The sequence below is a fragment of the Heptranchias perlo genome, chromosome 3, assembly GCF_035084215.1.
Source record: "Heptranchias perlo isolate sHepPer1 chromosome 3, sHepPer1.hap1, whole genome shotgun sequence".
NCBI lineage: Eukaryota > Metazoa > Chordata > Chondrichthyes > Hexanchiformes > Hexanchidae > Heptranchias > Heptranchias perlo.
Window position 1 is genome coordinate 44514294 of NC_090327.1, and position 13597 is coordinate 44527890.

Below are 13597 nucleotides of genomic sequence, written 5' to 3' on the forward strand. Positions count from 1 at the left end.
AGCACAGTGTTGTACCTTTAGGGCTTTCAGGCAGATAAAGTCAATGACAGTCTGCAGTTCAGCTGGGATGTTGCCCCTTGTGTTGTAAATGGTATTGTGTAGATGGACCCGAGTTGGCAGCAACGGGTGTTATTTTCTTGTTGTTTTGGGGAACGTGCTGCTGTTGTTTGGAGCAGGTGGCAGAGCCCAGCAGGTGGGGATTGAGCGCCTGGATCTGCGAGGGCAACGGCTTCCCCTGACAGGCGGGGCGAGGCGAGCGGTGCATCCTGTGTGCAGACATTCACAGCCGGCGCTAACGGCAGAGCCAGGCGCTCTCCCCCTACCCATCGCACCGACCTGCCTCCGAGCTGCGGCCCTTCCAGCTGAACGATTAACCAGTATCAGCTTTTCTAGTGAATGCACCTTGGTGAAATTCTTCGTCTGGCCCATGTAGTTGAGGTACTGTGCAAATAACGTGCATTTTATACATATTTTAAAAATGTATTAAATAAGATTAGAATCAGTTGAACTTTCACGTGTTAAAACCGTAGCATCGTACATTGTATTTTGCATGCAAAATATTCAGAGCTGAAAATATAGCATCGACGCAGCTGTGTTTCGTATCGTGTAGCTAGTTGAATGTTATGAGAGGGGGGAAAAACCTAACAGACTGGAAATAAGCCAGCAGAAGGGGGATTATGATGCAGATCTCAGAGTAGCTGGATTCTGGAAGTCCCGTTTTAATAGCAGATCGCGATAAGACACAGGGAGAGAAGCCAGGAGCTCTCGACTGTAGCAGATGGCAGAGAAGGAAAGTGTTTGAGCCGAGCCCGAGCCGAGCTAGCGCTCGAATGCTGCAGCAGCAGCAGCCCTTCCCTCTCGGCAGCCGGTCTTGGGAAAGCATCACCAGGGATCAAGCTGCACACAAGACACACACACAGCTCTCAAAAAGAGAGAGAGTGTGTGAGAGAGAGAGACACTCTGCCAGCTTATTGTTAACATATACTTGACCTCCTGACCCCTTCACGACACAGATGTCTGCTCTACCTCTTTCAACTCCCCCCTGGCTAAACCCCACCCACCCCGCACCTGGGGAGTGAGCAAGCTCCAGAGCCAGGCTGCTCTGCAGACAGGACTCTTCATTTCAACTGCTAGCTGCTAACGAGAGTATCTATCTGGCGGTGCACATCTATGGAGGGCGGCTGCCTGGAGTTTGTCTTCTGACCTGACATCGCGACGATCGATCCTGGTGGCCTGCGAGCATCCAAGGAGGCAACTTGTTTGTGTTTTTAAAAAAAAGCAAAACAGGGCTCTCTTTCCGCCCCCCCCCCCCCCCCTGTCCCCGAAGTTTGCAATAGTCCTTCTTATTGGGGAGATCAGAAGTTTCCAGCATTTTCTTCAGTTGGCGCTGAGTTTTACGTGTGGACGGATCTGCTTGGCTGCAGGGAGAAACTTGCATTCTTCCTCTCTTATTTGATTTGTGGCCGAGGTCTGGAACTTCTATAACTTAATAAATAGGCGAATGGTTGGAATCTCTGGATCTTATCAACGTAAGTGTGGTTCGCAGCATTTACCCTACTATTGCTGATCCCCCCGCCCCCCCGCTATTTAACAATTCTCAGAGTTTTTAAACAGCAAGTTATTAGTTAAGCGGGTGCAGTAGTAGCGACGTTATGGCCTTTTGAGTTGTGACATTGTTTTCATCATTTTTTTGGAAAGCAAATTGTATAAATCTGATTTAAAGTATGGGTTCAATGTTTGTAAATTCACAACATTGACCCAGTTATTTGAAGATAGAGACATTATACATGCGGCATACTGGTTGCTGTTATAAAGTTATAATGCAAGTTATATTCAAAAGCTTGAACATTGTGTAGTCAGACTGAACAGGAATGTGCACTTTTAGATTAATTACCTCTATTTAACAATTGGGGTCTTCACTTGACCTTCGTCCTCCTGTCAAAACAAATGTCTCATTCATTTTTGAATTTTCCAAATATCAGAAAGTTTTGGGAGAATGATGACATATGTGTAGAGATCCTCAATTAATTCGTTTGATCTTTGTAATGATTTGATTTGATCTATTAACTAGTTTTTAACTTTCTTGTCGATGGGCTTTTGTTGGTCTATTTTCAGCACTTAATCCTGTCATCTAGGAAGCTTTGCATCTGGCTTTGTTTTGGAACAGCTACAATTATGTGATATAGTAATAAGAGAAAGGGGCAAGAGGGGAAATGGCTCCACCTGGAGAGTGAATTGTAGGGCAGTCAGCTCTGACCACCCTTTCCTGTCAAATCATGTTTTCCCCTTATACAGGAGATGCATTCTAAATGCAGAGCATTCAATGCAAAGCCCAATTCATTAAGATTCTTAGTGACTGCATCACTGTTGTGAGCAGCTCAAACTGAAAGAAAGTTAGCATCTGCAGTTTTGCATTTGAAAACATTAGCTGTCACAATTGTCAGTTTCATCTTTTGATTCACTTTGATGATTTTCCCAATGCAGTTCATTAATGGAGATCTTTCGGTTGTTAAATGGAAGGTTAATATATTGTTTTGAGCTTTGGATTTCAATTAAAAAGCTTGGTCTTTGTTCTGTGGGAACTTGTCATGTGCTGTGATCAAGATGCCTTATCAGTTAAATAAAAGGTGACTTAGAACTTGCATGTTTGGGGAGGCTAGTTCTCATGATCGCTAGCAGGAGATACATGTGGATAAATAATTGATGTTTGTGGTTTGGCAAAATGTGAACATTAGTTTGTACAAATTCATGAGCTTATTTTTATTAATGTATATCAGATATGTCAAACTGTTACCTACACTTTACTAGAAACAGCATAAAATTAAAATAAAGAGAGAGAATACTTATTTTGAAATTCACGGCTAGTTGCATTTTCAACCGTTTCCTTTGAAAGGCTTTTTTTTGTTTGTTTGGTCTAATCAGAGCCTTGTTCAAATTAACTCCAGTTCATCTATAAGTAAGTTTAGAATATAAGAACATCTTTATATCAATTTTCTTTTAGCATTGTTATGGTACTGGAATTCCTTTTATACCCAAGTACTTTTTTTTTGTTTTTTGGGGCAAGGAGACTGTTTCCCACCTGTCGCATCCAGAAAAATTTCAGTGAAGTTTGTTTCTGTTCCTTTGGAAGATAAAATAATTGCTGGTCACAGGGACATGAAAGTAGTACAGAGTTTTGTTTTCCATAAAAATAGTAAAAAATTGTTTTGATTTTCAATTTTATTACTTGAAAGACGTTTGCTTTCACAACATATTTAAAGAGCATACATTCTTTAAAAATAAAATTTTATTATGGCCTTTATTCCAAAGGTGTGAATAATTTCACTCTCCAGGGATATGATAATTCCTACAATAAATTATCACTTAACTGCTCAATTTCAGGAAACAATTTCATATGGGACACAAATCCTAACACACCAATGATGGTCCTTTACTGATCTTTCTTTCATCAGTGTAAGACACTTGTGAAAAAAAGTTGCACAATACACTATCATTGCAGGAGAATTTGCTTTTGACTTCTCTGTAGTTTATCCTAAATTTATGAATTAAATAGAACTTTCTAAAATAAATTTCAATAGTTGGTGCACCATGCACTGTTAGTTGGAAAAATACATTAAATCATTGAGGTTTCTCCACTTTGAGAGAGAAACTATAATTTCTTCTTCCTGCATTACATTTTGGATCCAATGACATGACTGTAGTTTGCTGGCACTCTAGCTGTGCCATATAACATTGAACAGAATTTTGATGTATATAAATACTGCATGTTATGAGCCAGTGCAGAGTACAGTGATGTCATTGGGTCCAGAATTTACTACAGGAAGGAGAAGGAACAGCATCCCCTAGTGAGAATACAGTGTTGGAAGTAGTACTTCTTCAGAACACAGCAATACAACATTTGATCCAGGATTATGTTTATGATTAGACTATTGACATTTACCATTTTTTAAAAAAGATATCTCTTCAACAAAATTCTTGCAACATCAATCGCTATATAGATTTATAATCTTTAAGGAATCTGTGAAGTGGATCTAGAATGCAAGATTTTGAGTTTGTGATATAATCAAGAAATAAAACATAATGCACAGAAATTAAAATTGCTTTTTGCTTATGCTTTAATACAAATGACATGCTATTGTAAATTTTATCTAATTTTCATATTTTTGTTATTTCTGTAATAAAGAGTATATATTTTTTCTAAGTGATTGAAACACACTTTGATAATTATTTTAATATCACTACTTTATTTCTATTTTCAATTTGATTTATATGCCGTACTAATGACACATTGGTTAGGTTTGAGTTTGGTGGTCATGTAATTGAGGAAACATCAGTTCAATTTGTTATGGGTAATTGTATGTGCTAAGTGTTGAGTAGGGTTATTTACATGGTGTTCAAACAGAACAAGACACTTTGCCCAACTTCAGTAGCCATCTGTAAGTGTAGAGGGCTTGCACCTGTCAGTCCACACTAATTATAGATTAGGGTCAAAGAAATGAAATATGAGCAGTTGCTGTCGATGATTACTCCAACTCTTTTAGAAAATGATTATTTGTGATGTGCATGTTTGTTTTCAGCAATAAAACCCCATTGTGGCCATATGATAACTACATTAATATTTTTAATGCTCATTCCAGTTTGAGGTTAATGATTTTGGCAATGCATATAAAAGCTTCTTATAATAAAAGCTGCTACTGTAATCCTAAAATTCAAGGAAATAATTTGTCTGGGGAAAAGCTGTTCTCACAAGGTCACTTTTTTCAGTGGAATATTATTTTAGTCTGTCGTGTCCACAGTCATATCAATGAGGCTTCCATGTTATTGGATTAGTTGAGGATTTGTGGCAGACCCCTTTTATCTGCCATATTCATAGTGGTGCCAAGTTTTTCATCAGCTCCTTTTTTATTACAGTTCTGCTTTTCCACTCACATTATGGCGATGTGCTCTCACAATTTGAGCAGCTTTCCACCAGGTGACAGGTGTCCTGCCCGGCTGCAGTTGGCCGGGAGTCCATTTTCTATAATCCTCAGTCCGTGTTTTCCCTTTGAGTTGCCAATTAACTTCTCACACACCCTCTGTTTATTTTCCTGGATCCATCTGGGCTGAGCTGATATTGTAATCACTCTAATGCACATTGCCTTCCCTTCACACACAATGTGCCATCATGACGAGCCTTTTATTTTAGATAAGCCGAGGAAGTGTGTTTAATGAATACAAACCCGTTGTGCTGGTGTGCACTCTGCCAGAAGGTAATCTCCATGAATAGGTGCTTTCAGTATTTGGAGGAGATGCATAAGTCGATAAGGCTGGGAGTGAAGATGTAACCTGTTATCTGCTGCTCCTCTTGCTGGCAGTGAATTTACATTTAAAGATTAACACTGAAGAAAAGCTGCCTTTTGACAAGGTTAGGTATCATTCCTGGTCTTGACAGTATCTGACATCACCTAAACCATTTCTGCAGGACTTCTAAAGGTGAGATTACCAGAGTCGTTATCTTTAATTGGGTTTAGCATTCCATCTCGGACTGCTTTCTATAGTGTAGAACTAAGTACTGGGAGATGATAATGGAGAACAAAGGATTATTTATTGATGTGGCTTTATAACCATTAGAATACTAAAGAATATGGTCAGGGTAATGACTTGATTTGCTATTTCATTATGTGTAAATTGCCCGAAAATAGTCTTGCCTCTCACAGAAAACCAATAAAGCTCTTGAATGAAGAGGCAGAAAGCCTTTGTCTTTTATTTTTGATGGCATACATTTGATAGCACTCGCTCTCTTGTGTTGTCTGCAAGTGATGCTGAAGAGACCAGTGTGGATTTGTTTAAATATAGGTGATGGTACACTAACACCATACAACACATGTAAAAATGTTTATATCTGGATATATTCCAATTCAGCAAACAGAATTTTAAAAAATCTTAGTTGAGATTTGTTCTTTGCATGGAGTAAGTATTTTTATTTTAGGGGAGAATTACAACTAGTCAATAGGTTGAGACAATAGAAACCATTATTTACTTCTGAGCATATTGACATTTTGTGTTTGTGACTGGCTCGGTGTGTGGTGAGATATTTTAGGATCTCACTGGTTACAGTACACAAATATTGCTGTAACTGACCTCTATGTCCTTAGACAACCCATTTGATGTTTGCAGATTCTTCCTAGGGGGTTATTATTTAAACAAGGGTATTACATTACACAAGATGCAAAGATGTGGCCTTGTAACAATTTAAAGCTTTAATCATTCCTTGTATTTTATTATGCAGTAAATGTGAAGATGGAAATTTAAAGCCTAATGTAATGCTGGCCTGTCTGAATCATGTGTCTTGTAATTGTTGGTATGCGGATGACTTTTAAGAATGTTCGAGACTGAGGTTTGTATGATTTTCATGAAATTGTTTAGCTTCTGTTTGATCAGCAGGTGCTGCTGAGATGAAAGCCATGTGCAAATTATTTCAAGGGTAAAAAGTGTCGATTGAAAATGAAAGCGATAAAAGAAAGAGCATTCCGTTTTCTGTTTTCAATTTGTGCAAAGTTTGAAGAGCTATTCTGCTAAACTGCCACATCTGTTCCATTTTGAATATTGCAATACATTCCCCTATAAATAAAGTGCTTTTTTATTGGTCTAAATAGCCTGATTTTTCAAAATGGCCAAAAATATATCCTGGAGAATCTTGATAGTAATTTGTCTCTCCATGGTATTTTCCTTTTACCAATTATTGATAATTGTGGAGCGAATCTGAAGGTGGTGATAGCACATTTTAATTATTTTTAAAAGACACAATATGCTACTGTAATTTGTTAGAAATGATGCATTTAACTGTGTGCCAATACTGAGGCTGAAAGTGGATACCTGGATTATTTATTTATTTGGTTTGGGTTTTAAAGTGGCAAACATCATATGTTCCAGCTTTCAAAATGGATTCCACTCTTGACTTACCTTATTGGAAGCATGTGAGCAGTATGTATCTTACATCATTCACCTACTGTATCTTTACACAATTTTATTGAATTTTGTGACTTAGTGCAAATAGGGTGGAGAGTAAAAGCAGCTGTCTGAAATCTAATTTCCCCAACAAGCATTATAGGTGCTCCTTTCTCTTCTGCAGTTTGGTAAATAAAAAAGTTTCAATTTTACCACCTTTTTAAATAGCTTGTGAATTCTGTAATATCATACAATTTCCAAGCTTTAAAAAAACTCTGTTTTATTAATATTTCAGAATGTTCACATTCACAAAGTTTGCACACACTTTTATTCATCAAAACAAAAAAACTTTTGTTTTAAAAATAAAGAGAAAGATGTGGAGGGTTTTGCACTGAAATGTGATGCAGGTGGGTGGAAAATGTTAATAATGTAACTCACTATGTGATAAATTAATTTTGAAAAGTAAATGCCCTCTAGAATAGCAAATCCCATTGAGCTGGAGAGCACTTGCTCTTGGTTGTTTGCTGCTGAGTCCACTGATTGCATTAGTAATGCAGTTTAAAATAATCACCACAACAATGAACTGTACAGGTACAATTAAAATACTTGTAGAAATATTCTGAAAGCAGGAGGAGGGTTTGGTGGGATCCATCAGACCAAAGCAATATAAAGAAAAATTACAATATTTTAGTGTTTAATTGTTATTGAGTTGCCTGAAGGCTTTTTAAAACTTGGTTTGCTACATTGCTTTCATGGCCAGACGCTCAGCAGATGAAATCAGAAAATCATGTTTGCAGCTGGGCAATTACAATGGTGCCCAAGATCTGTGACTATCGAGCATGAACGCAGATGCCTTCAAAGTTATATTTTCTTGCATGTGGAGGTTGTTGGCATGAAACAGATGCCTTCATTTTTTTTGAGAAGTCAGCCTGTGGATATAATTGGTTCTCTCTTCCCATCCTCCAGGGAGAGTCTCTCACAGATGAAATCAGATGAGAAAAATTTTGCACAAAGCAAACGTATTCATGGTTTAAGCACCCTGTGCTGCAGACACAGTCAATGACTAGATTCCTTATATTTATGGAATAAGAAATAACAATGTGTGTACAATTTTTTTTCAATTTTATTCCTGTAATAAAAAAATCAATTTGGTGTTACTGTAGCTAATATGTATATGCATCTGAACTAAATTATGTCTATATAATAGTGTGGAGGGTTTTAAAGCCCTTGTCTGGCAAAGCAAAGCTTTTCCGAAATGAGTACATTTTAGCATATGGTTGGAATCAATCAAAAAATATCTTGTGTGTGCAACTGATTACATTACCATCTGTCATAAAAAGTCCTCAGTTGGCATCTTTTTTTTACATAATGTCAGAGCCACAAGAACCATTTTATAAAAAAAACAATGATAGGCTGTTTCTTTGTAGTAAGGGGAACTTGGGCTTGGATCTCGGATAAACATATGGTTTTCATCATTTCACAAGAGCTGGTAAGAAAAATGGTGCTGCTGTTGTGTGTTGGAACTATAACATTTCAATTTGCTCCATTTTCTGACTAATATCTAGCTCGTTTTATGGCCTACAGTATTTACATTTTTAAATGTCAACATATTAAATTAAAAGTCTAGGGGGTGAAATTCCACCAGTTGATCATTTTAGTGGAAAATGTTGGCATTTCCTGTTTTGTGCTCACATCAACTTTTTTTGGTAAAATTATTGACATCAGGAATTCATTCCCTTAGTTATTTACTATAGTTTGGCAATTGCACAAGTAATTTGTGCTACATTTAAATTGTGAAACTGCTTCTACTTGAAGCAATTTGGCAATCTGTTTTGGTTCCTTGTGCTCTGGAATTTGCCACATTTGCATTGTGGGGTGGATATCAGAATGCTGGCAGCAGCACTGCAACAACTGAACATTACATTGCTCAAAATGTGTAATCATAAATTGGTAATTTATTGTCTCCTAGATGTTTCCTGTTGTTTGCCATGAGAGGTGCTGTACCTTTCATAACACAAAAAAAAATCTCTTGCTGTGGTACTTCGTGTGACCAGAGGCACTAGAATCATAGAATTTACAGCACAGAAAGAACCCATTCAACCCGTTGCTCCTGTGTTGATGCTGCTACACTGAAACTATTTACTCTAATCCCATTTTTCTGCTCTATCTCCATTATGTTTTATATTCATGTTCAAGTATTTTTCCAAAACCAATTTACATGATGTGATAGTATCTGCCTCAGTAGCCACTTGTAATAAACCACTGCAGGAAAAAAAAATCATCTAACATTCCTCTTTGTTCTTCTAATTATAATACTCAGTCTATGCCCTCTATACCCTATATTGAAGAAAGGAAACACTTGCGTTTATATAGCACCTTTCATGTTCTCAGGACATCTCAAAGTGCTTTACAACTAATGCATTCACTGTTTTAATATACTCAAACACATAAGCCACTTTGTACACAGCAAGGTCCCAGAAACAGAAAATGAATGAATGAATGACAAGATAATCTGTTTTTGGCTGAGGGAGGAATGTTGGCTAGGACAATTCCCTGTCCTCCTTCAAATAGTCCTTGGGATCTTTTATGCCCATTGAATAGGCAGACAGGACTTTGTTTTAAGGTCTCACCTGAAAGACAGCACCTCTGACAGTGTATCATTTCCACAGTACTGCACTGAAGTGTCAGCCTAGATTATGTGGGGCTTGAATCCACAAACTTCTGATTTAGAAGCAAGATTCTATGAACTGAGACAAGCTGACATTCAACAATTTATCAACCAGTGGAAACAACCTTTCAATGTTTACCCTCACGATTTGCTAACTAGTGGAAACAATCTTTCATTGTTTACCTTTTCAGAATTCTATCAGCGGTGCCTCATTTTCACTGCTACAGAGTTGGGATGGTTTCACTGGCAGTGCTATAACAGAATTGGAGCAATGGGTGCCCAGCCATTGTAATGGTGTGAATAGTAATTGTAACCCAGTCTGTTCTATTTAAGTTTTTATGAAAGCTGAGGCTTTCTTTTATTTATCTGGAGTGTTAAATGCCTCATAAAGGTAATTTTCTTATAAGTGTGTAGTCTTTCAATCAACACCCTTCATTATCACCGGCGCAAATGCTCGTTTGACTCCCAGCTTCTAGATGATGCAAACATTATTCTTGAATTGTTCTGTTGTAAACGTATAAGAGTATTTTTCTAAATTTTGGATTTTGTACAAATTTTGTACACTTTTCTTGAGTGCATACCTTGACAAGTCTTTAGGACTGATTTTGTAGAAATTTTACAATTGTAACAAGTGTACAGTGTGGTAAGAATGGTTAGTGTTCTGTTGGTACCAAAGGAACTCATTGTTGTGAGGTAAAGGAAGATCATGTGCTTTTGTAGGCCATTATGTTTAAAGATAACAATGTGGTTGCTTTTCAGTGAACCATAATAGTTTGAATTCAGTTTAGTTGCCCTGCAGTTGTCAAATAATGTTCTGAGGAGTTAACAATTTTGGATTACCTATCTTAGGATTTTGGGCACCTTCTCCCAATATTCCTAGTAAGTCTCTGCGTCTGCTGCATTTTTCCTCTGTGAAGCATTGAGATGCTTTTCTACTTTAAAGATACTATATAAATGCGAGATGTTGTCATGGGACAGTGTGTGTTTGTGTGTTTACATGAGCGCATGCATGTACATGATCATTGAGGCTTCACCAGTGCTAAAAGTTTAGAAAGAAAACTATCTGGAAGATCAGAAGTATTCATAGTTGGAAACTGGACACTTGTGTTTGTATCATGGACACATGCTTCATGAACACATGCTTTTGAATATTGTGCATGGTCTTGAGACAGCTCAGCCTGGAAGTGTTTATGTTTCACTATAAAGTCTAAAGCTATTTGTGCTTTTTGTATTGATCAAATGCAAATTCCAGATAATGCTGGCTTTGTTTACCAACAGAAGTGAAAGTTAAGAGATTTATTCCCATCTGTAAAATCAGGGAAGCATTCTAATTATGAGAGAGAGGGTGTAGTTTATTATCTGGATGTGATCTAAGCCCTTTTTTTGTCAAGCAAAGATTGATATCCAGGCTAGAGGCCAAAGTCATCTATAGCCAGAAAAAGACGTAGGAAATTAGCTGAGGACTGGCAGAAAGCAGTCTGGTCTAAACAGCGAAACAATTGGAATTCATCAAGTAGAATAGGAAGGCCACTGAAATAGAGAAAGGAACTTTCATTGAATAGAGCTTTGGGGAGATAGCCAAAAATGTGACTTTGTGTCTTCAGCTGCTATTTCTGATTCAGGGCATTGTCTCCCAAGAGCTCTTATCTCAAATTCCTGGATATGAACTTCTTACTTCCTAAAAATGAACAAAACAAAGAGCAGCAAAATAAAAGCAGATGCTGCTGTGAATAACAGTTATGTTTCTTCTGCAGTTTTTTTTTAAGCAGCACAAATTCTGGAACCATATTTTTAATGTGCAGTGAATCACTCTTAAAAGCTGTTATTTGCCAGTTTAAAAAGTTCACCACCTTCTATTCGGATAGACAGTCAATCTTCCCCTAAGTTTTGTTATAATTAAAATAAAGTAGGTGTTGGTAGAGCAACCAGCATAACAAAAGAACAAAAGGGGAAGTTGGAAGCAGTTTTTTCACATTGCGAATGTTAGAATGGGATACTTTATTACAAATGACTTGAGGCTGTGATTAAAGCATTATTTAAAAGGAACTTGGATAAGTATCTGAGAAAGAAGAACATTAAAGGAGACAGGCTGTAGGCAGGGAAATGGGAAGTCGGATCTAGTACCAATGCAGGTCTGATGGGCCAAATGGCCTCCTGTGCTTCAGTTTCTATGATCTACCTTCTCTTGGTAGCAATCATTAGTTCCCTCTACTGAAACACATTTTTGAAGTATGCTAAAGCATCTTGTGGAAGTTGCTGTCTGATCTGATCTGCCTGCAACTCACATTGTATACAATTTGGTCCCAGCAGCTCCATTATCTCCCTTAGACCTACTGTCGCACAGTTTTTTGGAGATAGGAAGCTCAGTGAATCGAGCTTTAAAGAAACATCAAATCACTGCATATTGGTTAAATATTTAGGCCCCAAAATTCCAACCGGTGGAAGTGCGGCAGAGTGGGACTCTCTTCCACTGTCATCCACTGATGCAGACCCTGCCCTATTATCATATGATCATTACCCTAATTAGGGTCAGTGGCCCGTGCCTGTAATGGTGCATCATAGGTATCTAACTCAACATCATTGCAGAAAATTAGAACGGCCCTCCAAAAGGAAAGGGAAAGGCCCAGTGGGGATTGACTAACTCTCTGTAGTGCAGTTCTGGGACCTTTCCAAAAGCCTCAGTGGAACTTGCACCAGTTCTCAGCTCGTGAGAGTCTATGGGCCTTACAAGGGTGTAATGGGCGAGATTCCTGGTGTAGACCAGGAACTCCACTGAACACACCTGCCCTCCCTCCTTGATGTAGGAGGCATGAGTTGCCGTTCCCCCCAGCCCCCTCCCGTCCACCGACTGGAATTTCCTGGGCTTCTTGCACAAAGCAGAATCCCAGTGATACCAGGTTTTGACCCAAATTCCCAAATTCTGGCCAGCTTTCTGCCCTCTCCAACCCCTGAAACCCCTTGATCTTCAGTGTTGTCATTAATATAAATATTAGCAAAACAATTTAGAATTTTTCTAATGTTATTTGTTTAGGAGCCTTTTGAAGACTTTATTTGCTCTGTATTTTAACGTTACTTTGGAATGGGGAAAGCCAGAAGGCATGGACCTGAAAGCAAACTAAATCACATTGTTTTAGGATTGATCTTAACTGACATTGGGTATAGTTTTCCACAGGAAAATGTTTTAAACTGAAGGAAGATATGATCATATCAGAGTTGACCATAAGTGGGCTTTGCTACACTAATCTGTCAAACCTATTTTAATCTTTGATGGGGGAGGGGACGAAGAGAAAGATCTATACTGTATATTCCATTGCTTTGGAGTTACCCATTTGTACTATTTTTATTCAGTGGCCTTTAGTAAATTTGCACAAGCTGTTTTATAGCCCAGAGGAACTGCAGCATTGGAAGCTCTGAAGGATTTTTAACCCTGTATTAGGTGCTATTTGCTGGTACCATGTCAGCACAAATTGATTGATCGGACTTTACTCTGAGAAGAATTGTATGTTTAAGGAAAAGTTTTGAAGTGGGGGAATCTATTTAGTCATGAACGGACATTGGTTGGCATTCAGGAGATTAAAATGTAGATATTAGATATTTTTGGTATTAATCCAGTCTTGCAGAGAAGAAATTATATTAATATATATTAATTAAGCCATACTGCTGAAGAGCAGGCCTTTTTGCACGTTAAAATGTAACTATTAAGTGCTTTAATCATATAACTTGATGCTTCTACCTTTGCAGAGTTGTTTCAAAACTGTAGTTATTATTGTTATTGCCTGTTCCTTCATTGGAACCCTGAACAAATCCACTCTGCTTTACTCTTCTGCTCTAACCCTCCTCCCCCCAGAAAGAAATGTCAGAATGTTTTAAACTATAAATTACTGGGTAGAGATGTTTGATAATGTCCCCAACCTCCCCATAAGGCTTATCTTCCAAGCCCTTTCCCATATCCATTTTGACTATATTAACAGCAGCCAAGCCTACAGTACACAACTTTTTGTC

The 13597-nt window shown here is 37.9% G+C and overlaps 1 protein-coding gene across 3 annotated transcripts in view; it reads left to right on the plus strand.

Moving 5' to 3' along the window:
- Positions 1–279: 279 nt before the first annotated feature.
- Positions 280–13597, plus strand: part of runx1t1 (RUNX1 partner transcriptional co-repressor 1) — a 71147-nt gene continuing 57829 nt past the window's right edge. The window contains exon 1 of one of the 3 annotated variants that reach the window (XM_067979364.1): positions 280–438. Coding sequence is in view for 1 of the 3 variants with exons in the window: in XM_067979362.1 (XP_067835463.1) it covers positions 1502–1529 (28 nt within the window). In the remaining 2 variants the exon portion in view is untranslated. Of the gene's footprint in view, positions 439–764; positions 1530–5207; positions 5473–13597 lie in introns of those variants that run through there. The other 2 variants (XM_067979362.1, XM_067979363.1) reach the window with 2 other exon arrangements.